This window comes from Podarcis melisellensis (genome assembly GCF_964234715.1).
Source record: "Podarcis melisellensis genome assembly, chromosome: 8".
NCBI lineage: Eukaryota > Metazoa > Chordata > Lepidosauria > Squamata > Lacertidae > Podarcis > Podarcis melisellensis.
Window position 1 is genome coordinate 13,208,052 of NC_138540.1, and position 25,158 is coordinate 13,233,209.

At 48.6% G+C, this 25,158-nt stretch overlaps 2 protein-coding genes across 3 annotated transcripts in view; both read right to left on the bottom strand.

Annotated features, from left to right (window-relative positions):
• The window catches only part of LOC309376873 (F-box only protein 44-like), a 28,460-nt gene that overhangs the window by 756 nt on the left and 2,546 nt on the right, over window positions 1–25,158 (bottom strand). Inside the window, exons 3-5 of one of the 2 annotated variants that reach the window (XM_081923787.1) lie at window positions 23,779–23,874; window positions 23,111–23,225; window positions 21,701–22,210 (exon numbers count right to left, since the gene is read on the bottom strand). In XM_081923787.1, coding sequence (XP_081779913.1) covers window positions 21,734–22,210; window positions 23,111–23,225; window positions 23,779–23,874 — 688 coding nt within the window. In that variant the 3' untranslated portion in view covers window positions 21,701–21,733. Of the gene's footprint in view, window positions 1–21,700; window positions 22,211–23,110; window positions 23,226–23,778; window positions 23,875–25,158 lie in introns of those variants that run through there. The other variant, XM_081923788.1, reaches the window with a different exon arrangement.
• Window positions 7–13,987, bottom strand: LOC309376947 (F-box only protein 44-like). Its single transcript, XM_081923903.1, has 5 exons — window positions 13,830–13,987; window positions 11,583–11,852; window positions 9,830–9,995; window positions 2,670–2,765; window positions 7–542 (listed from the first exon to the last, which is right to left on the bottom strand). Exons 2-5 carry the CDS (start codon window positions 11,824–11,826, stop codon window positions 422–424), a joined length of 627 nt encoding a protein of 208 aa, XP_081780029.1. The 5' UTR covers window positions 11,827–11,852; window positions 13,830–13,987; the 3' UTR covers window positions 7–421.

Consider the following 25,158-nt stretch of genomic DNA (forward strand, 5'->3'; position numbering starts at 1 on the left):
CTGGAGAGGAGAGAAAAAAGGGACGGGGCTGGTGGGCCTGGGGGAGGTTGCAGAGAGGAAACTACCCCTTCCAGGATGGAACCTTCACCCCACAGCAGTGGCTGGAGGGGCAGAAGGGCGGAAGCCAACAGTAGGGGGAGCCAGACCCAAGGAGAGGCAGAGGCAGTCAACAAAGTCTAGTTTTGTCCCCATTCTCCTCTTGCCTGATGTTAAGCAAGAGGAAGCTCGCAGGTAGTCAACCACTGAGCTGCTTGTCAGTAAGACACTTTAAGGTTTTCTACAATCTAGTGGTATATATCTTTTATGAAATATTTACACAAGAAGGCCTGCATGTTGTAGCAGACGGAGGTTGGTGGGACCCCTTTCACCCCCATAGACCACCCTCCACTAATTTTAAAAAGCGTGCATTTTCTACTCAGGCTCAGCTCACCGGACACCACGTTGGCACACCAGGTTCTTCAATATGTTCTTCAAGGACTTCAGAGTCTGCAGACAACAGCTTCACGCTCAGTTTATAGCATGAACCAGGCTCTCTTGAAATGCTGTTTTTGGTGGGGGGGGGGGAAGGAAGAGAGAGAAATTATATGAGCCTGGGACAAATTGAGGTCCAGCTGGGCACATCAACCACCACTATTTCTGCCACTACAACATGGTGATTGAGAGAGATCTTGGCAGTGCTTTTCCCTAAAAAAATGTTTAGGGGTACTCTCATTTTGACTCAATAAAATCACCATGTTATGGTTCAAATCAGGGGAAATAAATACAGTAAGTGGAAAAAAGTACAAAGAAACTTTTTTTCATTTGGATTACTTCATATGACACAGCTGATGATTTACCGTGCTAGAGAAGAAATTACATTTTTTAAGTTTCTTCTCCCATTAGATTCACAAAATGTTTAGGGGTATGTGTACCCCTGCATTTCCCCAGAAAAAAAGCACTGGATCTTGGTGCCGGCATTTTTATATTTCTGGGTATCTTTGGTCAGGGAAGTAAAGAGACCGAAATATTGGCCGAAATATTGGGAAATTTTAGAGCAAGAAGGAGACAAACTAAAATTGCAGAGTTTCGAGAAATTAAAAGATAAAGTGTGAGACTGGTTACATTATTTTCAAATAAGAGAGGCTTATAATCTGGATAAAAAAATTGGCTTCCAGGTGGAGAAATCAAAATTGGAAACGGAACTGCTAGATCCAAAAGCTAAAATATTATCAAGAATGTATAACTTGCTGTTAGAATGGAACACGCAGGATGAAATGGTTAAGTCAGCTATGATTAAATGCGCACAAGACATTGGACATAACATTATGGCGGCGGACTGGGAGCAGTTGTGGACCACCGGTATGAAATTTACGGCATGTAATGCCCTAAGAGAGAATATTATGAAAATGGTAAACAGGTGGTACATGACCCCAGTCAAGCTTGCAAAAATCTATCATCTGCCTGATAACAAATGTTGGAAATGTAAAGAGACTGAAGGTACCTTCTTTCACCTTTGGTGGACATGCCCAAGGATTAAGGCCTTTTGGGAAATGAAATATAATGAAATGAAGAAGGTATTTAAATATACTTTTTTGAAGAAACCAGAGGCCTTTCTCCTGGGCATAGTCGGCCAATCGGTGTTAAAAAAGGATAGAACTTTTTTTATGTATGCAACAGCAGCAGCAAGAATACTTATCGCAAAGCATTGGAAGACGCAAGATCTACCCACCGTGGAAGAATGGCAGATGCAAGTAATTGACTATATGGAGATAGCAGAAATGACTGGCAGAATCCGAGACCAGGGAGAAGACTTGGTGGAAAAGGACTGGAAGAAATTTAAAGACTACCTGCAGACACATTGTAAAATCCATGAATGTTAAAATGATGTGAGATATAAAATAATATGGCATTAGTGAATAAGTTATGATTATGCAATAAGGAATGTAATAGGGATGAAAGTTTAGAAATAAGACTTACTTAAATATTTTAATAGATAACGAGATTTGAAAGAGGATAGGGATTTGCTGAATCTGATGGTATAAACAGGAACGCAAGGAAGGGAGGTGTGGGGAAGCCAAGAAACAGGGTTAAGAAATTCAGAACTTTAAAGGGGAAAATGTTTATTCTTTCTTCTTTTATGTATTCTTCATCTTCTTTGTTTTATGTTTTGTATTGTTTTATTTTTTATATGTTCTTATGTATCTTTCTAAAAAATCTTAATAAATATCTTATATATAAAAAAAGAGAAGTGTCTCATTAACATTCAAAATAAAACTAAAAGATGGGTTCCAGTGCCTTCCTGATGAACACATGTGGTAACTAATTTGGACTGGGTGCCACTCTAAATAAGCGGAGACAAACTGCAATCCCTAATTGGCAGTAGCTCAGTGGTTGGAGCATCTGCTTTGCATACTGAAGGTCTCTTGTTCAATCCTTGGCATCTCCAGATAAGACTGAAACCCTTGAGAACCACTGCCCTCTCTGTGCCACCATGGAAGTGATGGCCAATGGCAGCCTTCATTCCTCTAGACAACTGCCCCTGGGGCTGAAGCCTAGGTCCAAGCAGACCCTCCCCTCTGCCTCCAACCCACTGACCTCATCTATCCTTGGGATCTCACAGATACCGAGAACTTGATTTGGGGTGTCCACCCTCCCTGAGCCCCAGCCGGGACAGGACACTTGGCACTCACCAGTCCTTCACCTCAATCATGGGTCTGGCTTCATCCATCAGTTCATCCCAGTAGCCCTCGTCCTTCAAGGTGATGAGCTGAGACTTGCTGCAGGGCCTGAGACATTAAGCAACACCATCACTACCTCACAGCATTGGGGGATGTAGGTGGCGCTGTGGTCTAAACCACTGAGCCTCTTGGGCATGCCCATCAGAAGGTTGGCTGTTTGAATCCCTGCAACGGGGTGAGCTCCCATTGCTCTGTTCCAGCTCCTGCCAACCTAGCAGTTCGAAAGCACGCCAGTGCAAGTAGATAAATAGGTGCCGCTGTGGTGGGAAGGTAAACAGTGTTTCCATGAACTCTGGCTCCTGTCACGGTGTCCCGTTGTGCCAGAAGCAGTCTAGTCCTGCTGACCACATGACCCGGAATGCTGTCTGTGGACAAACGCCGGCCCCCTCAGCCTGAAAGCGAGACGAGTGCTACAACCCCATAGTTGCCTTTGACTGGACTTAACCGTCCAGTGGTCCTTGACTTTTACCTTTTACCCACAGCTTTTGGACCACGTGTTCCAAAAGGCTCAGCAACTGGCTATTGTGGGCAACCTCTAGCTCCCTGGATAGAAAGTTTGCCCCCTCCTATGCAGAGGCAAGGAATGATGGTCTGCTAGCAACCCATTGTAGGGAAAGCCATTGGGGCATAGGCGCCGACTCCATGGGGCCTGAGGGGGCCCGAGCCCCCTCAAAAATTCGTTTGTTGGGGCTCTGCCCCCCCAATAATTTAAGAAAATTATTACCGTATTTTTCCCTCAAAAAGAGGAAGCGGCTGCTTTCCTGCATTCTGCCTCAGGGACTGACTGCCCACCCTCCTCTGGTTCCTTGCTGTGTTTGCTCAAACGGAACTGTTATGTAGTGTAGTTTCACCCTGGGCCAACAGGGGGATACTGTATATAGTTTTCACTCAGGTCTGTAGATAGTTTTCACTCAGGTCCGCATCAGTTATTTTAGGCGGGAACTCTGGGCTGTTGTTGTTACAATGTTGACAGCCGGCTGCCTATAAAAGCAGGCCGGCTGAGCTGTTTGGAGTCAGTTCTATTCCAGCTTACAAAATAAAGAGCTACTTGAAGAAATCGCTGTGCCGGCTGCTATGTCAACCCACTACTTAATACTGGCGACGAGGATGGGATGGATGGACATCAGAGCACAGCCAGATGCGGCCAGCCTCTGAACTGAGCTGAATCACTGAGCTGAATCACAGAGCGAAATCACTGAGCGAAATCACTGGGCAGAACCAATTCAGAGCTGACTGTTCTGGCTAGAGCACTGTGTTCCATCCATCACCCTTCAGGCTGGCATCGGAATCATGGCTTCACTTGTGCCTCTACTGCCGTTTGCGCCAGCCTCTGAATCATGGAACTCCTACCTCGCTCGGTTCGACTGCTACCTCCAAGCCAACGAGCTGACAGCAGTATCAAAGGATCGGAAGCGGGGCCTATTCCTCAGCCTCTGTGGGCCTGAGGTGTTTGAGACGGCCCGAGCATTGGTTGCGCCTGAAGCAGTCCAGGCAACACCATGGGACACGATCCAAGAGAAGCTCCGCAACCACTACGCACCAAAGCCGTCCAAGATTGCTGCCCGCCATGCGTTCTACCACTGGAACCAGGCAGAGGGGGAGTCAATCAACAACTACACCACCGCCCTGCGACAGGCTGCAATGCACTGTGAGTTCCGAGACTTAGACGATGCCCTGATGGATCGAATCGTCTGCGGGGTCCGGGACATCCATCTGCAACGGCGTCTCCTAGCCAAGCCAGACCTCACGCTACAGAAAGCCATTGAGGAGGCTGTGGTCTCAGAAGCTGCTGAACGCTCCGCCCAGGAGATCCGCAAGTCCAGCAGCCCGCGTCTTGCTAGGGAGCCAGTTCCGGTGCATCATGAAGAGGCCAGCAGTGATGAGGCATCCTCCAGTGAAGACGATGACGTGCACCAGACAAAGCGGGAGCGCAGGAAGTTCCAACAGAAGTCCAAGGGCCAACCGGAATGTGCCGGCTGCAGAGGCAACCATTCCCGTGCCAAGTGTCGATTCAGAGACACCATCTGTAGGAAGTGTTCCAGAAGGGGCCACATCGCTAAGGTCTGCCGATCGGCTCCGTCTGACACCCCCCCTTCATCGACTCGCAAGTCCAAGTCTTCACTCCAGTCTGCCAAGGAAAGTTGTTTCGCTCTCACCAACTGCCGCTGCCCGTCTGGAACCACGATTGGCCAAACCGACTCGCCTACGCGTCGCAAGCTGAACGTCACGGTGCTCATTGAAGGAGCTCCATGTGACATGGAGATCGACACCGGGTCTGCCCTGTCCATCGTGTCATGGAGCACCATCAAAAGACTGGTACCCAGAGTGTCCAAAAGGCAACTCGACTCTCACCGTGTACACCTGAGAGACTACCAGGGAAACGACATTCCCGTGGTAGGCGTTGGCCGGTTCCGGATCGCCTTCAAGGATTTTTCGGGCCTGCTCCGGTTGGTGGTGGTCGAAGGTCAGCGGCCAAGCCTCCTAGGGCTAGACTGGTTTGATGCCCTCGGCCTGGAAGTCACCGGTATCAACTGCATCTCTAACGCAGAGACTGAGGGTCTGGTCAAAGACTTTGCCGAGGTTTTTGACGGCACCTTGGGGCAATATACAGGTACGCCCATCTCCTTTAGCCTTGATCCACAAGTCGCCCCCATCAAGCTAAAGCCACGCCGGGTTCCCTTTGCTCTCAAGGCTAAGGTGGACGAACAACTGGACAAACTGATCGCCCAAGGAGTTTTGGAGCCGGTTGACCACGCCAAGTGGGAAACCCCCATCGTCACGCCTGTCAAGCCAGATGGGTCGGTGAGAATCTGCGCCGACTATAAGTGCACGATCAACAAGGCACTTCAGCAGCACGCTTATCCGGTTCCTGTTGTCCAACACCTGCTGCATTCCCTGGGTGAGGGTAAGGTCTTCGCTAAGCTGGACCTTGCCCAAGCATATCAACAACTGCCAGTCGATGATGCCACTGCTGAAGCCCAGACGATCGTCACCCACCGGGGGGCATTCCGTTGCCGCCGGTTGCAGTTCGGGGTGAGTGTGGCTCCTGGCATCTTCCAAAGCCTTATAGAGCGTCTCCTGCAAGGGCTTCCGGGCGTGGTACCATATTTTGATGACGTCTTGGTGTCTGCAGACTCACACCAGCAGCTGTTCAAGCGCCTCCGTGCCGTGCTGACCAGGTTCCAAGAGGCTGGGCTCAAGGTAAAGAGGGAGAAGTGCCAGATCGCCGTTCCACAGGTAGAGTTCCTGGGCTATCTTATTGATGCCTCCGGCCTTCACCCAACCACATCCAAGATCCGCGCTATCCAGCAGGCCCCCACCCCAAAGAACAAAACGGAGTTGCAGGCATTCCTGGGGCTGCTGAACTTTTATAACATGTTCCTGCCCCACAAAGCCACAGTGGCTGAGCCTCTTCACCGACTCCTTAGCACTAAGACGCCTTGGGCCTGGGGTCATCGGGAGACGGCGGCCTTCAACGCGGTCAAGGCTCTCCTTTCTTCAGACAGTGTGCTGGTACAGTACAGTGAATCCAGGCCGCTGGTCCTTGCCTGCGACGCCTCACCTTTTGGCATCGGTGCTGTCCTTAGTCACCGTTTTCCAGATGGAAGAGAAGCACCGCTCGCCTACTTTTCCAGGACACTATCTCCGACGGAACGGAATTACAGCCAGCTCGACAAGGAGGCATTGGCACTTGTGGCTGGAGTGAAGAGGTTCCATGAATACCTCTATGGCAGGACTTTTGACCTCATCACTGACCACAAGCCACTCCTGGGCCTCCTCGCCGGTGATCGTCCAACTCCACCGGTCCTCTCGCCACGCATGCTGCGATGGACTGTTTTCCTGGCTGCCTACCACTACCGGCTCATCCATCGCCCGGGGAAATCGATGGGCCATGCCGACGCCCTCAGCCGTTGCCCTCTTCCAGCATTTGTGGAAGACCCGGCTCCAGCTTTATCGCTCCTTCTGATTGAGGATCTTCCGGCAGCGCCTGTATCGGCTGCCACTGTGGCCTCCGCATCTGCCCAGGATCGCACCATCAGCCGGGTGCTCAACTGGGTGTGGAGGGGGTGGCCACAAGGGCCTTTTGCATCGGAGTTCCAGCCCTTCGCAACCAGACAACATGAACTCTCAGCTCATTGCGGCTGTCTGCTGTGGGGAGACCGCGTCGTGATTCCCCAGGGACTCCGTCAGCGCGTCCTGGAGGCCCTGCACGTTGGCCACCTGGGAATTGTCAAAATGAAGGCGTTGGCTCGGTGTTACGTCTGGTGGCCTAATATGGACGATGCCATCACTGCCTGGGTGTCCGCCTGTCAAGCGTGCCAAGAGTCGAGGCCTGCACCACCGGCAGCTAAGGGACACACCTGGGAGACGCCAAAGACACCCTGGTCGAGGATGCACATCGATCTGGCTGGCCCCTTTCACGGCCGGACCTTTATGGTAGTGGTGGACGCCTATTCCAAATGGCTGGAGGTCGCCCTGATGCCCTCCACCACTACCGAAGCTGTCATCCGGGTGCTGCGAGGCCTGTTTGCAACGCATGGGTGTCCTGATGTCCTTGTCTCTGACAACGGACCGCAGTTCACGTCAGGCACGTTTGAGCGGTATCTTTTGGGACTGGGCATCCGCCATGCCCTAATGGCACCCTTTCATCCATCCAGCAACGGGCAAGCGGAAAGAATGGTGCGCTCGGCAAAAGAGGCACTGGCGCGCCTGGACCGGGGAGACTGGCATGAGCGGGTCGCCGAATACTTGTTCGTGCAACACATCACCCCTCATGCGGCCACAGAGAGGAGTCCTGCTGAACTGCTTATGGGCCACCGCCTCAGGTCACCACTCGACCGGCTACACCCGGACTTTGCCGTGGCTGAACCCCCAGGCTGTGCCAATGCGCCACGGTCATTTGTCCCAGGAAACCAGGTCTTTGCCCGGAACTATGTGGGGGACATTCCTTGGGTGCCAGCCACAGTAGTGGGAGTCACTGGACCTCGCTCGTACCAGGTGGCACTCGAAGACGGACGCTTGTGGCGACGGCACATAGACCAGCTTAGGCGCAGGGTTGGGGACTTGGACACTACCGAGGTGCCCCCAACTGCGCTTGCGGCTCCAGAAGAGACACGTACAGATGGCGAGGCCCCACCTACACCTCCCTCGCAAACTGCCAGCGTGGAGCCGAACCAAGCCGCTTCAGAACAGACTCAGACCACTCCACTTGCGGAGGCTCCACCCACAGCAGCGGATCCAGGGGAGTTGGTTCCAACGCCACCTAGGGTCGCACCACAGCCTCAGCGAGAACTGTGTGGCCCTCCGGACTTGGCTACCAGTCCCCGGCGGTCTGGCAGAGTTTCCAAGCGCCCAACTTATTTAAAGGACTATGTCGTTGGACATGTATCACTGTTGGTCTAAGTATGGGAAATGTAAACGATATGCTTTTGTGCCTAATTGAACCATTACGCGTAGTGCTGTATATAAGGAAACCATTACGATTGTAACTAACGCCTTATCTCGGTGGGGAGGGGTGTTATGTAGTGTAGTTTCACCCTGGGCCAACAGGGGGATACTGTATATAGTTTTCACTCAGGTCTGTAGATAGTTTTCACTCAGGTCCGCATCAGTTATTTTAGGCGGGAACTCTGGGCTGTTGTTGTTACAATGTTGACAGCCGGCTGCCTATAAAAGCAGGCCGGCTGAGCTGTTTGGAGTCAGTTCTATTCCAGCTTACAAAATAAAGAGCTACTTGAAGAAATCGCTGTGCCGGCTGCTATGTCAACCCACTACTTAATAGGAACAAAGAGCAGGGAAAGTCCCTCCCCTCCAGGCAAGCAGAGTGTCGTCTCTGTGCTCCAGGAGGGGGGGGGGGGAGAGAGAGAGAGAGAGAGAGAGAGCCAGCTGCTTCTCTGCACACCCCTCTCGTGCTCCTTGTCCGTTCTGTGTTTTTCCTTCCCTCCCCACTTAAAATGTGGTTTAAAAGCATGGATCCACATGGATCCTCAGGATCTTTGCATTGGGTCACCCCAAATTCACCAACAGATCACATAGCATGTCCATGGCTACAGCATGCCCCCCAAAAATCACGCACCCACTGTTGCCTGGGGCTGCAGTGGTGCAAAAATGTGGTTTAAAAGCATGGATCCACATGGGTCCTCAGGATCTTTGCATTGGGTCACCCCAAATTCACCATCAGATCACATAGTATGTCCATGGCTACAGCCTGCCCCCCAAAAATCACACACCCACTGTTGCCTGGGGCTGCAATGGTGCAAAAACGTGGTTACAAAACATGGATCCACAGGGATCCTCAGGATCTTTGCATTGGGTCACCCCAAATTCACCATCAGAGCACATAGCATGTCCATGGCTACAGCCTGCCCCCCAAAAATCACACACCCACTGTTGCCTGGGGCTGCAATGGTGCAAAAACGTGGTTACAAAACATGGATCCACAGGGATCCTCAGGATCTTTGCATTGGGTCACCCCAAATTCACCATCAGAGCACATAGCATGTCCATGGCTACAGCCTGCCCCCCCAAAATCACGCACCCACTGTTGCCTGGGGCTGCAGTGGTGCAAAAATGTGGTTAAAAAGCATGGATCCACAGGGATTCTCAGGATTTTTGCATTGGGTCACCCCAAATTCACCATCAGATCACATGTCTGTGGCCACAGCATGAAGCACAAAAATGATACATCATTAATATTCACCGCCCACGGCGGCAGCCAACCTCACAGGTTCACTTAAGGTCGGGGCAGCCCGGGGCTCGCCCCTTTCGTTCCCCCAGCAGGAGCGGTTTGGAGGTCTTGGCCCCCCCCCAATATTTTTTATAAGTCGGTATGGGCCCCCCCAATATTTTTTATAAGTCGGCGCCCCTGCATTGGGGCCTGGCTCTTACTAGTCTCCACCACAACAAAAAAGAACAGCTCATTTGATAGGATTTGGTGATGCAATTTGCTTCACCTTTTTATGACCATTGCATTTTTATGGGTTATATTTATTGGGGGGACTCTCCTTATGCAGAATACAGTGTGAAGCACAAGAACCCGCACCAGGGCAAATGAAAACTCCCTTTCCTCATCTTTAAGTGGATTTGAGTTTGGACAATGATAGGTTCCTCACCCGTTACGTGCAGCAAAGCATTTGTAGAGCTGAACAGGAGCATCTTCATCATTCTTCCAATAAATGCCGATTATCCTACAGATGATTTTTGAGTCTTCTATGGACAGTTCCTCAGTTTCCCAGTGGCCCTCGGCAGGTGTCTGGATTTCCCAGGAGTCCAGGCCATCTGACGCAGTGTGTGATGGGGAGACAGAAAATGAAGGGAGAAGCTTTGAGTGCATGGAAGCAGCCCATGGGTTAGAAAGAAAACAAGAATGACTTAGGCCACTTTCAGACTGTCACTCTTTCCAAGAGGGACCCAGTTGCATAATGGAAAGTTCAGGGTCTCAGATTTAGGCTGGTCTGATGATCGTGTGCAAGAAACCCGCATCTCAACAAATCAGACTTCTTGACGCAATGCCATAAAACCTTCCCACAAATGAATTTGCTCTATAAATAGCCAGTATCCTTAAATGTGGGGCAAATAATCAGGATGAAGGGGCAAAAAACAGGCAGCCTGGAAATGACCGTAGTTAAATTATCACCCTTGGTTTACATGATTAAGTAGTAGACACCCAGAAGTTACCGTAACTGACATTATTACATTGGGTCAATTAATTCTAATAGATCTACTCTGAGGAGCAGGTGTAGGGAATCTTTGGCCCCCGAGATGTTGCTAAACTACTGTTTCCATCACCCTGGGTCATTTCTCGATTGCTGGGGTGGATGGGAACTGTAGTTCCACAACCTCTAGGTTCCCACAAGGTGCTTGGCTATTTAGAATATGCAATTTTATATATATATATATATATATATATATATATATATATATATATATGCTTTCGTAGATTTTCACGGGTACAGGAATGCAGGTTTTGGTGTCCTCGGGTGTCTTCCCGTGTCTTACACGGGAAGACACCCGAGGACACCAAAACCTGCATATATATATATATATATATATATATATATATATATATATGAGACAATGTGTGTGCATGTCTGTGTGTATATAAAGATATATATATTGGCTGGGCGATAACTGGTTTTCAAGGCCACCACGAGGCCTCGCAGATTGTCGCTGCTACTGGCAACCTGTATCGTGGTCATGGCAAGGTGTTTCTGCCACTGCTGCTTCTTCTGTCTCCTAGCAGGTCTGCTGGCGGTCTGGCAGTCCAAGATTATTTGTATTCACTATGACTCACCGCCGCACTTTGAATTGTCCTGAATACCTCCATTTGGTAGCCAAGCCCAAGACCATAACTCCTGTTGGGATGCATTGTGGGTTGCCTGCTGATGATTGATAATATTGTCATTTATCCGTTTTAGACCCCTGAGTAGTAGCAGTTGCCAGGACATTGTCCTGTTCGCCTCTTTATAGTTCCATCCTTATTTCAGACACAATGGTAGATTGCAATGTTTAACTGGTGTCAAGACTGCAGCGTTTAGCTGGTGACATTGTGAGCTTTAGCCGCTGATAACATTGCAGTGTTTAGCTGGTGAGTTATTGTGATATTGAAAACCAGATATCGCTTAGCCTTTATACGCACTGTGATTTATGATATATTACCAGCTCAAATATTATGAAAAAATTATCATCAGGGGAACTTCAAACCGGTTTTGGACGATATATTGCCCAGCCCGAGTGTAGACATTACTGTGCTAGATGAACCAATATTGGGACTCAGTGTACGACAGCTTCCTATGTTCCTAAAGGCTTTATAATTCAGATTTCTGTCCAGGAACGTTTTATTCTCCCAGATAAACGGGGACATACCTTGACCATCAGGGTTCTTGATTAAGTTCTTTTTTAGGTGGGAGAAAATGTAGAAAGCCAATGGCTTTGGAGAAGAGTCGTGGTCCCTTTTCTGGAACTTGCGCTTCCACAGGACCGGCAGGTCTACCAAGTCCCGCCACTGAGAGCAGACCAGCCGGCAATTGCAAATGAGGTCTCTTGCTGGAACCAGAGACAAGATATCCAACAGAAGGTGTTCGGGCAAATTTTCCATGTTCGCTGCCATCTCCCCTTCAATGAGGTCTCAGCCGCCTGAAGAGATGAACCACGAGAGAGGGGAGCAAGGGGAAGGAGCAAACATACAAGATCTGTGAGTGGGCCATAGGCAAGATAAAGCGGGGTACGGCAACAAAATGTTGCAGTGTTAAATGCTTCAGTTCAGCTGCTTTATACCTAGTCAGCCCCCCTATTGATCCATCTAGCTTAGCATTTCCCAACCCTGCTGTCCATTGATTCATGACCCGCTCCCCGAGATGGGTGCAGGAAGTGGAAAGCTATGCCATGCCATTAAGACCTGTATCTCCTGTTCCTGGTTCAGTTGGAGAAATTTATGTACCTCCCTGTTTAATAATGAGCAGCCAGCACAAATCTCTCTGGCTCCGTGTCCATACTAGGAGCCAATTTCCAGGGGTTGATTGGGCTTCACTTCCCCATAGAATGTTTGAGGGAGGCCCCCCCCCGCCCGCAAAATGTTGATTCGCATTGCCATTCAAATGGTGTGCATGTGCCACATCATTATCATCATCATCATCATCATCATTGTTAAGAAAAAAAAAGATATATATTGGAAACCATGGAGGGGCGGGGGAAGCCTGGGGATTCAGTGAATCCCATAAATGTATAAAATCGATTATGTTTAAATACAAATCTTGTCTGTAAATTTTTTTAAAAAAAGAAAGATCCACCGTCTTGGATGCGCTTCTCCTTCCCCCCTATCTTCCAGGGGTTATGGGGCTTCGCCACCCCATAGAATGTTTGACAGATGCCCCATCAAGTTGATGGGCATTGCCATTTGGTGTGCATCATCATCATCATCATCATAATTATTTATTGCATTTATATACCGCCCTATACCAAAAGGTCTCAGGGCGGTTCACATCGAAAGATCACAATATATAAATTAAAAATAAAAGCAAGAGCCCAATAATACCTCCTTAAAAATAGCCAAATTTTAAAAGGGTATGGGATGTTGATCAGGTCAACCAAAGGCCTGGTTAAAAAGGAACTTTTTGGCTGGCGACTAAAGGTGTATAATGAAGGCGCCAGGGGAACTTCCCTGGGGAGCACATTCCACAGACGGGGAGCCACTGCAGAGAAGGCCCCGTTCTCGTGTTGCCACCCTCCGGACCTCTCAAGGAGGAGGCCTCAGAAGATGATCTCAGGGTCCAGGTAGGGCCATATGGAAAAAAGGTGGTCCTTGAGGTATTGAATCATGTGACTGATTATGCAGGGCAGGGCTTACCTGCCCCTCCCCCCACATTTTATTCAATTTGGCACCCCTGTCCGGCTCAATACATTTTTTTAAAAAAGGCCATGTGTGGGTTCGATCTTCACTCATACTAGTCTACCTTACAGGGGTGTCGTTCCACAGAACCTGCCTCTTTGTGAAGATAGACACTTTGAGCATGTGCAGAGTTCTATCTGAGAGCCCAAGTGCAAATGGACTCCTGTCGGCTGCCCTTCCCAGATCCTGCCCCATTGTAAAGACCCACCCTTTGAAGAAATACCAAAGGACCTGGAAAGACTCTTTATGTATGTGACAGCTGCAAAGATGCTTTTTGCCCAGGGGTGGAAATAAGAGAAAACTCCAACCAAAGAAGAATGGATAATCAAGATGGTGGACTTCGCCAAAATGGCAAAATTGACCGGGAAGATCAGACACCAAGGTGATAAGAAATTTAAGAAATGGAAAAAGTTTATAGAATATCTTAAAGAACACTGTAAGCACTTGAAGATGTTAGGAGGACTTGTAATGTAATTTAGTAGGGTTAAAAGTGGATATAAACCAATTTGGATAAATATAATTAGATACAGTAAGGGGGGGGAATATATATATTATATATATTGGAAGACATGGGGGGGGGGGAGCCGAGGGATTCAGGGAATCCCGTGATGTATAAAATTGATTATGTTTAAATACAAATGTTATCTGTATTTTTTTTTCAAAAAAAAAAAGATCCATCCTCTTGGATACGCTTCTCTCCCCCCACCATCCCTTCCGAGGCTTACCTGGTCTGGAACGAGCGCAAGAGCCTCACGGCGCCTCCGAGAGCAAGTCTGATCTCCGCCCCGCTCCACCGCCAGGCAGCAGGGAGAAAACGAAAGCGATCCTAATCAGGGCTCTCAATTCCGAGAAACGACCCGCCCATCGCCATCAATTCCTCTCGTCGGGAGTGGAATCCCCGCCGGGGCGTATTTGCATCAGATGACGCGCTTCTAGCGAGTCAACGCGTATTTACAAAAATATTGTAAAGAAGTGGACTCATTAGCAGGGTTTGAGTAAACACTTACAATTAAGAAAACAAATATAAAAGTCAAGATGCAACAATCGGGAAAACAACAAAGTGTAAGAGGTACATTTGAAAACATATGGTAGAAAATTGATAAGAATACAACAATATTTAGCTAAATGATTACAAAACTAAGGTAGAATAAAACAGGCAGGAGAAGCAAATACTTAAAGAACCAGGAAAGAAGGTTGAGGGAAGTCGCGGGTGGGGAGAGATTGGGATTTATATATTCTTTTCGTGATAATGATGATTGTGTTGAATAGAAAATTGCAAAACTTAATAAAAATTACTTTAAAAAAAATATCTAGCCAATGCGCATCTCGAACCCAACTTTGCAAAGGCAAGAGCAGCGTGGCCAGAGGCTCCGTCTAGTAAAACAAAACCATTGCAAATGGATAAGGGTTAGTGGCGAATGTGAACCATACACACCTCATCCCAAGCCTTTACTTGGCTCAGGAGAGTTGGCATCTGTGACAAATGATCAATAGTACTGAAGGGTTGCCCAGCATCCTGCTATAAGGATGATGGAGATCTATGGAGATGAGGATGTCATCTAATCAGGGACTGGAGGCTGGCAAACTCCAAACACATGCCCATCTCCCATGGATTTGCCTTGCAATTTGGGGCCGGAGTCACAAGACCAGAAGAACGCGAGTACAGAGGAAATATAATAGATTGGCAATAAAATCTGCACAGGAAATACTGCCTGTCTATGCCCCCAGAGCAGAAAGGTGTCCTTGCTTTGGGATCAATATTGCAAAGGGTTCAACGCTGCCAGCCTCTTAATGGGACTAGATAACCCTGATTAACTGTTATCTACGACGTCGAGGCATCAAGCCACAGTCACAGAAAAGTAAGCTATGTAAAACTATGAATATGTACACACACACACACACACACACATATTCTGAGAGACAGTGTGGTGGACTGGTTCGTGTTGGATTAGGACCTGGGAGACCAGGGCTGGATCTGGACACACCAAAGAAGCATTTCAGTTAAACACGTTCTAAACTTTGTATGGGAAAAGCGGAACTCCACAGTGCCATCTGGTGTCACAGTGTTATAAACAACGCATATAAAGCGCTTTTTCTTTGCCAGTGTAGCTGAGTCCCAGGGCTAAAATCCCCACACAGCCATGAAGCTCAATGTGTGTGACAAGTTTTTGTGGGCCAGAGTCAGTCCACTTTTTGAATTATGCTCAGTTAGGAGGCATGTAGGCGCAGGTGAAAAAAATGGGCATAGCAGGTCCTGTGGGCAAACCTTTGGGTAGTAGCCAATGCTGGTCCTACACAGAGTAGACCCATTGAAATCCATGACCAAAGTTCAGTTCTCCACATTTCAAGATCAGGATACAGTATGTGTTTGTTTTCCTCATGAAAATTCATCCGCACACAAATTCCAGAGACAAAAGTTCAGCTTTTTTGGGGGCAAAATCTCAAGAATAAACAAAGTTTATTCTGGGGCTCTTCTCATATTCTTATGCTGAAAATTAATGAATCGGTGGTCTGATCTACAACCCCAGCCATACCCAGATGTATGCAAGTCTGCATATGCTCAGAATCCTATCTCCTCAGATACTTGCCATTTGATTTCCCTTTGGATGACTAGAGTCATCATCCTTATGGGCAAGAAGGGATACTTTCCAGTGTTCAGGCATATCCTGTTGGGCATAAATTAGACAGGAAAGAAAAGAATGAAAAGGATCTAGGAGTCTTAGTAGACCTCAAGCTTAACACAAGTCAAAAGGCCATGCAGCAAGCAGCAAATAATGCTAATGCGATTCTGTTTTTTTAAAAATAATTTTTATTAACCGACCAATCAAATCAAATCACATAAATTCCAAATTACAAAGCCGAATTTAAAATTTTGTTGGGGGTACCCATATTTCAAGTTCCGAAGGGCATCCAATCATCTTCTTGCTGCTGCTTTAATGTCCATAAATCTGTCCAAATAATGTTCACAATTCTATCCAGTCCTTTCTTGTTGTTTTCCACATCTCTTCTTGTTGTTTTCATATATTTTTCCTTTCTCTTTGTGACCTCTGATAGTCTCCACAAGCGGGTTAAGACAAAATGTAATCCTGTGTGGTTTTTTCCGTTCGTCCAAGAGCCATATCCAGACGGTTTCCGCATATCATCGCTTGCATAGATAAAAACACTTTAATCTTCACAGGTCTGTCGCCTTTCCTCTGAGGAGGTTTGCCAATGCGATTCTAGGCTGCGTCAACAGAAGTCTATTGTCCAGGGCAAGGGAAATAACAGTACTGCTCTATTCTGCCTTGGTCAGACCACACCTGGGATTCTGTGTCCTGTTCTGGGTGCCACAATTTAAGACTATTAACAAGTTGGAATATGTGCAGAGGAGGGTGATTGAGATTATCAAGAGCATGGAAACCAAGCCTTATGAGGAATGTTTGAGGGAGTTGGTTATGTTTAGCCTGGGAAAGAGGGGACTGAGATAAGAGTAGATAGCCATCTTCAAATATCTTAAGGGCTGTCACACAGAAGATGGAGTAAGCTTGTTTTCTGCAGAGGTAGCATGGCCACCAGTCAGGTTACACACTCCGCTAACCCAGAAACTTTGCTTCAGGATGAGAACAGAAATCGGGCTCCGGCGGCAGCAGGAGGCCCCATTAGCTAAAGTGGTGCTTCAGGTTAAGAACAGTTTCAGGTTAAGAACGGACCTCCGGAAAGAATTAGGGTATGTAACCTGAGGTACTACTGTACTGAGGCTTCTGTCCCATATCTATCTCATACTTAACATCTGGCTACAATAGAAAAGGATGCTGGGTTTAGGCCTGCAGGAAGGCTGGAGGGAGAACAGGAAGAGAGGCGTTCGTGGACCATGCAAGGAGCAGACCAGAAGAACAAGGGGCACTTTGCTAAACAGATACAGGACACAGGCAGGAAAGTCAAGAAGGGTTTGGGTTGGAACATCCGGCAGCTATTTCAAATCACTGGAACCAGGATGCGTCTCAGCAAGCTCATGTGAACACCACGTAAGCAGGGATGAGCTCATGTTGGGAAAGGACTATTGATTTGTGGTGTGCTGGTCCAACTTACATGAGGAGAAAGATGGCAAGTGAGTGAGCCAATGGGGGGGGGCTGCATTTCAGGCACTCCCACATCCCCCAAATTCTGTCAGATCCAGCTTGATTGGCTGGATGTAGTAGAGCATGGATAGGCTAACTAAGGCCCAGGGGCCGGATCCGGCCCAATCGCCTTTTAAATCCAGCCCGCAGACGGTCCGGGAATCAGCGTGTTTTTACATGAGTAGACTGTGTCCTTTTATTTAAAAGGCATCTCTGGGTTATTTGTGGGGCGTAGGAATTCGTTCATTCCCCCCCCCAATATAGTCTGGCCCCCCCACAAGGTCTGAGGGACAGTGGACCGGCCCCCTGCTGAAAAAGTTTGCTGACCCCTGCAGTATACCTTCTGCTCTGTTCATTGCAGCCTAGAAGAGGAAATCTTCACTTTTAGATAGGTAAGTTGTCAGGATATGTGCACCACCCAAGACGTTTATGATCTACTGGAGTTGAACTGTGTATCTGTTGTGAATATGTGTTTATACCCATAACCTTACACCCACAATAACTTCACACCCCAGAGGATTACAGGTTAGTTTATTCCTTGGGATAAAAGTGACAAGACTGCATGCATGCTTTTTCCAAGCGGAAAGGTCACAATATAAGCGGGCAGCAAATCACACACCTTGATCCCAAGAGTAAAAAGGACACCTCCCTATTCTGAAAGCCTGGAGAGATGGCGCAGCCTGAATGAATGACATTTGTAGCTGCCAATCTTTTTCTCCAAGGAGCTCACGGAGGCGTCTGTGATTCTCTCCCTCCTCCTTTTATCCTCACAGCCACCGAGATCAGAAGTGACGATTTCCCTGTATGATTTTGGGCCAAGGTTACTGTCAGGGAACTGCCATCGGAGAGTCAGGTGGTGGAAGGGCTCAAGGAGGCTAGGAGACCTTCGGATGCTGAGGAAGGAACCAGTAGGGGGAGAGGGAGAGTTCCTGCAGAAACTCAATCGGAGGAATGGCTCCAAGATGTTTCCGGTGAGAACAGCGGGGAGGGCTCAGGACCTCCGCTGGGGACGCCTACTCTGCGCAGGAAACTGTCACGCAGAGAATCCAGAAGGAGAGTTTCCGTCAAGGAACTCTTATGTTGGCGTAATTTCCGGAAGCGCCCACTGACGGATTCTGCCAGCGATTGAGGTAGCCATGCACCCATGGCTCCGCGGATTGGGAGAGTTTAGGAACTGATGGTAAAACTTGGAGGACTTAAACGCTTACGCATGAGCAGCCCCCTTTTCCCATAACAGCAATCCGTCAGTCCTTGACGCTGCTTGTGCGAAGGAGAGGCATCATGAGCAACCCAACCGGAGCCGGAGGAGCAGGAGGAGCTGGAGGGGGACCAACTCTGGAGGAGAGAAACAGAGCTTTGGAGCACCAGCTGGCACTGCTAACGGCGCGGCTCGAGGAAAGGAGGGCGCAGGATGCACAGGGGAAACCCACCCCCATCGCAAGGAAGGTACCGGGGTTGGTACAGAAATTTGGGGGTGATCCAAGGAACTACCAAGCCTTTAAGACAGAGATGCAGTATGCACTGAACCTGCAACACGATGACTTTGCCGATGAGGAATCGAGAGTGGCTTTTGTGATTGGGCACCTCGAGGGAGGGGCTAGAGATTGGGTGAGGCCCCTGATGGCAAACAATAATAGCGCCTTAAAAGACTTGAGGAAATTCTTTATTGCGATGGACTTGATGTTTTCCAGCCAGATTGAACAGGGCGTGGTACGCAGACAGTTAATGGCATGCAAACAGGGAAATCAATCAGTCCGAGAGTATTGGACACAGTTTACCATGCTTATACATAAATTGGGGTGGGGCCTGTCTTCGGACCCGATACAAATGCTGTTTGAAGAAGGCCTAGCCCCAGCGGTGAAAGATGAACTTTCCTGCGTGCCCCGTCTGGAGTCCATGGATCAGCTGACCAAGGCAGCGCTTGCGATTGGAGCGCGCCAGGAGGCGAGAGCTCTGGAGAAGCGGGAAGGGAGAGGAGAGCGTTGGAATGATTTCCGCATTCCTGAGATGCCGGCGCAACCTTCCCCGCCAGTGGAACCGATGGAGATTGGAGGGGCAAGTGCACGCAGAACTTCAAATGTTAACGAAGGGCGAAAGAAGGAGGGGAAGAGCGCCAAGAAATGTTTCCTTTGTCAACAGCCAGGACATTTTGCCAGGGTCTGCCCGCAAAGGAAGGGATGGCAAGGAATGGTGGGGGCTGTTGGGAGTGAGGAGGAGGGGGCTAAGGAGCAGGTAAAAGCCAACGCCTGGCTGCCAGCGACAGGGCACATCAGTCAGGCCAAGGATCAGTGAACGTGCCCAAGCCTGAACCCCCAAGAGCTGCACTGGTCATAGAGGTGCTGCTAGAGCTACCCAACGGACATCCACTCACGATAAAAGCCCTCTTAGACTCAGGCAGCTCCTGCAATTTCATGAGTAAGGAGTTTGCGTCAGAACACCAGATACAGACGCTGCCCTTAAGTCCTTCCTTGCAGGTGACAACGATTGACGGGAGGGAACTGCTGGGAGGGGAAGTAAACCAACAGACTGCAGTGCTCTAGGCAATGAGCTGACCCAAAAGAGACTGTCCGCTGGTGCCATCCCACTAGCGGGTCATGTAGCGCCAGCCAGCTCATTCCCAAGATGATGGGAGGTCCCGCTAGTGTGGCTACATGAAATGCAATGACTTCCGTCTGCCTTGCCACTCTCATTGCACGTGGATCTACAGAAACCTTGAGGGTGGTCTCAGACAGAGGGAAACAATTTATGTCCAGGTTCTGGAGGAAGCTCATGAGCTTACTGCACGTGGAAGTCAATTTCTCAACCGCCAGACACCCAGAAACTAATGGGCAGGCGGAAAGGGCAAACAGTATTCTGCAACAATATCTGAGGTGTTATGTAAATGACAGAGAGAATGATTGGGTAGAGAAATTAGCCCTGGCCGAATTCGCCTACAATAATGCAGAAAATGTGTCCACGGGCATGAGTCCATTTATGGCTAATTATGGGTGTCACCCCAGGGCCTTTCCAGGGGAAGGAGGGGAAAGATGGAGCGTACCGGCAGCGGAACATTTTGTGGAAGAAATGGAAGCAATACATCAACAGCTCAAAATGAATTTGGATAGAGCCAAGGTAGAATACAAGAAGCAGGCAGATAGGAGCAGAAGGGGAGGAGAGACCATAAGGGTGGGGGACCGGGTGTGGTTGTCAACACAAGGGTTACCGTTCAAGGGGGGTTGCAAAAAATTGCGGCCAAAATGACTGGGACCCTTCGAGGTTATACAGCAGGTCAATCCGGTGGCCTTTAAACTCAGGCTGCCAAACAACATGAAACTGCATCCAGTATTCCATAGGTCATTACTATCACCATACCGGGAGGGGCGGGAATTTTGGGGACGTGAAGGTGAGGTTCCCGCGGCACCGCAAGTAGAAGAGAGGGAGCGGAGCAGTCATATAGCAGAAATACTCGACTCTCGGTGGAAGGGGAAACAGGTGGAGTACTTAGTGGCATGGGAAGGGGAACCGGAGTCCGAAAATACCTGGTTACTGGCAGAAACGGTCAAGGATGAGGTCTTAGTACGAACGTTTCATTGCCGGTTCCCAAGGAAGCCCCAGCCCTTGGCTAGGTTCTGGGAGGAACACTTCGGCACCACTGATGAGGAAGAGGAGTTCGAAGGGTTCCCAGAATCAGGACAGGAAGAGGAAGAAGAATCAGATGGGGAAGAATGTGGGGGAAGAAGGGACAGTAGTAGGTGGAGAGCGGTTTTCGAGTCATCCGAAGATGAGGAGGATTCTTTCCGGGGGTTCCCAGCCTCACCACCCAGAGAAGAGGGGGAAATGGGGGGTGAGGGGGGTCCTGGAGGGGAGGTGGATGTCAGGGAACTGCCATCGGAGAGTCAGGTGGTGGAAGGGCTCAAGGAGGCTAGGAGACCTTCGGATGCTGAGGAAGGAACCAGTAGGGGGAGAGGGAGAGTTCCTGCAGAAACTCAATCGGAGGAATGGCTCCAAGATGTTTCCAGTGAGAACAGCGGGGAGGGCTCAGGACCTCCGCTGGGGACGCCCACTCCGCGGAGGAAACTGTCACGCAGAGAATCCAGAAGGAGAGTTTCCGTCAAGGAACTCTTATGTTGGCGTAAATTCCGGAAGCGCCCACTGACGGATTCTGCCAGCGATTGAGGTAGCCATGCACCCATGGCTCCGCGGATTGGGAGAGTTTAGGAACTGATGTCAAAACTTGGAAGGCTTAAACGCTTACGCACGAGCAGCCCCCTTTTCCCATAACAGTTACCTTATGGAGAAGGGAGGAGGAGTCTTTTGGGCAGGAGTGTGTCATGGCGCCTTTATTCATTTGCCCCATTGTTTATTTCCTACAAGTTCCGGTCTATTTGTTATTTTGTTCGCCTTGGGCTAGTTTCTAGCTAAATGAACATGAACTGCATAAGAAATGACTGACTGTTTATGTTGTTTGTTGTTAGTCAGTTGCAGATTCTGGGAGTGGCCCCTTCCGGTTTCTCCCCCAACATAAGAACTTAGACACCCCAAATCTCTCCTCCTTACATTTCACCCCTTTGTGCAGGCTGGGTGATAGAAACAGCTTCCTGGCTAGCCGCACTTGGGCTCTCAGTAGCATCCTCAAGCCCTCCTCTTGCTCTGCTGCCCCCTTCCCCCTCTGTTCCACTGGAGGTGTGGCTTTCCCCACCGCTGGACAAGGCGCTGAGTCCGAGGCTCTCTGTATCCCCCTGCCTCCTACCCCTTTTCCGAGCTTTCCTTATTATGCACCGTGAAAAAAAACTACAACGCGTCATTGAGGGAAAGTAATAGTCATCCACTACTGCCTTTGGTGGTGGGTGAAGTTTGATGCTGCTTTGCAACACCCTCATCCTACGCCAGAATGGCTCCCCGTCTTCACTTGGGCCTTGCTCTGGGAAGATGTACTTATGGAAGTTGGGATGACAGCCTTCCATGTGCCTTTTGTGTTCAAAGAGGATATGACGGACACCTTGAGGGTAGTCGTAAATAGTGCGTGAAACCTGGAGAGGATAGAGAAAGGGAGGAGGCTGCTGGGTCTGGGGAAGGATGCAGAGAAGAAACTACCCCTTCCAGGATGCAACCTCTCCCCCCACATCGGTGGCTGGAGGGGGCGGAAGGGGGGAAGCCAACAGTAGGGGGAGCCAGAGTCAAGGAGAGACAGAGGCAGACTAGTTTTGTCCCCATTCTCCTCTTGCCTGATGTTAAAGAAGAGGAAGCTCGCAGGTAGTCAACGAGATGAGCTGCTTGTCAGTAAGACACTTTGAGGTTTTCTACAATCTAGCAGGGGTCCACTGTCCCTCAGCACCCTGTGGGGGGCCAGACTATATTTTGCGGGGGGAAAGAACGAATTCCTATGCCCCATAAATAACCCAGAGATGCATTTTAAATAAAAGGACACATTTTACTCATGTAAAAACACGCTGATTCCTGGACCGTCGGCGGGCCAGATTGAGAAGGTGATTGGGCCAGATTCGGCCCCCGGGCCTTAGTTTGCCTACCCATGATCTAGTATACAGTGGTACCTCAGGTTACAGATGCTTTGGGTTACGTGTTTTCAGGTTACAGATGCGCCCAAACCCGGAAGTACCGGAACGGGTTACTTCCGGCTTTCGGCGCTCGGGCATGTGCAGAAGCACTAAATCATGGTTTGCGTATGTGGAGAAGCGCCAAATCACGTCATGCGCTGAGACAGATGCGGCGCTGCGGGTTGCGAACACTGCAGGTTGCGAACACGGATCATGTTCTCAACCCAAGATTCCACTGTATATCTTTTATGAAATATTTACACAAGAAGGCCTGCACATTGTAGCAGACGGAGGTTGGTGTGACCCCTTTCACCCCCATAGACAACCCTCCACGAATTTAACAAAGCTTGCATTTTCTACTCAGGCTCAGCTCACCGGAAACCACGTTGACACACGAGGTTCTTCATATTGATGTTCTTTAAGGACTTCAGAGTCTGCAGACAACAGCTTCACGGTCAGTTTATAGCATGAATCATACCCACTTGAAAAGCTGTTTTTTTGGGGGGGGGAGGAAGAGAGAGAAATTATATGAGCCTGGGACAAATTGAGGTCCAGCTGGGCACGTCAACCGCCACTGTTTCTTCCACTACAACATGGTGATTGAGAGAGATCTTGGCAGTGCTTTTTTCCTAAAAAAATGTTTAGGGGTACTCTCATTTTTACTCAATAAAATCACCATGTTATACTTCAAATGGGGGAAAATAAATACAGTAAATGGACAAAAGTACAAAGAAAGAGGATGTAAAATTTTGAGCTTTTTTTAGAGGAATCACAGTTGTTCAGCTTCTTTGGGGGGAGCCAATGATCTACCAGTGATCTACCGCAGACGTCCAGTGATCTACCAGTAGATCACGATCTACCTGTTGGACATGCCTGCTCTAGACAACTGCTCCTGGGGCTGAAGCCTAGGTCCAAGCAGACCTTCCCCTGTGCCTCCAATTCACTGACCACATCTATTCTTGGAATATCACACATGCTGAGAACTTGGTTTGGGGTGTCCACCCTCCCTGCACCCCAGCTGGGACAGGACACTTGGCACTCACCAGTCCTTCACCTCAATCATGGGTCTGGCTTCATCCATCAGTTCATCCCAGTAGCCCTCGTCCTTCAAGGTGATGAGCTGAGACTTGCTGCAGGGCCTGAGACATTAAGGGACACCATCACTACCCCACCACATTGGGGATGCGGGTGGCGCTGCTGTCTAAACCACTGAGCTTCTTGAGCATGCCCATCAGAAGGCTGGCGGTTCGAATCCCTATGACAGGGTGAGCTCCCAGCTCTGTCCCAGCTCCTGCCAACCTAGCAGTTCGAAAGCATGCCAGTGCAGGTAGATAAATAGGTACTGCAGTGGCGGGAAGATAAACGGTGTTTCTGTGTGCTTTGGCTTCCGTCACAGTGTCCCGTTGTACCAGAAACGGTCTAGTTCTGCTGGCCACATGACCCAGAAAGCTGTGGACATGTCAAGAATGTATAACCTGCTGTTGAAATGGAATACACTAGATGAGACAGTTAAATCAGCTATGATTAAGTGGGCACAAGACATTGGTCATGATATTATGTTTGCTGACTGGGAACAGTTATGGACCACCGGCATAAAATTTACGGCATGTAATGCCTTAAGAGAAAATATTATGAAAATGATTTACAGGTGGTACATGACCCCAGTCAAGCTTGCAAAAATTTATCATCTGCCCAATAATAAATGTTGGAAATGTAATGAGACTGAAGGTACCTTCTACCACCTTTGGTGGACTTGCCCGAGGATTAAGGCCTTCTGGGAAATGATTTATAATGAAATTAAGAAGGTACTTAAATGTACTTTTCATAAGAAACCAGAGGCATTTCTCCTGGGCATGGTCGGCCAACTGGTGCCTAAGAAGGACAGGACGTTTTTTATGTATGCCACTACAGCAGCAAGGATTCTCTTAGCAAAGTATTGGAAGACACAAGAACTACCCACATTGGAAGAATGCCAGACAAAGGTGATTGATTACATGGGACTTGCGGAGATGACCGGCAGAATCTGTGACCAAAAAAAAGAGACGGTGGAAGACTGGAAGAAATTTAAAGTATATCTTAAGAATTGTTGTAAAATTGAAGAGTGCTAAAATGTCAAGGGAAAAGAAAATATTGAATTATAGCTGTAATTGATTAAGTATGAGAAGAAGCTAAAAAAAAGAAAATAAGTAATTAGACAATTGGTGTGAGGAGTTGTTGAAAAAATCTCAAAACAGGGATGCAGAAAAGGGGAGGTAAGGGGAAGTCTGAGAAGTAAGGTTATGAAAAAGAGGTTTGAAATTATACATGTTTATATGTTTTGTCTGTTTATGTATTGTGTGTTGTTTTGTTTTTAAATCTGTGTTGAAAAAACCAATAAAAAATTAAAAAAAGAAAGAAAGCTGTGGACAAACACTGGCTCCCTC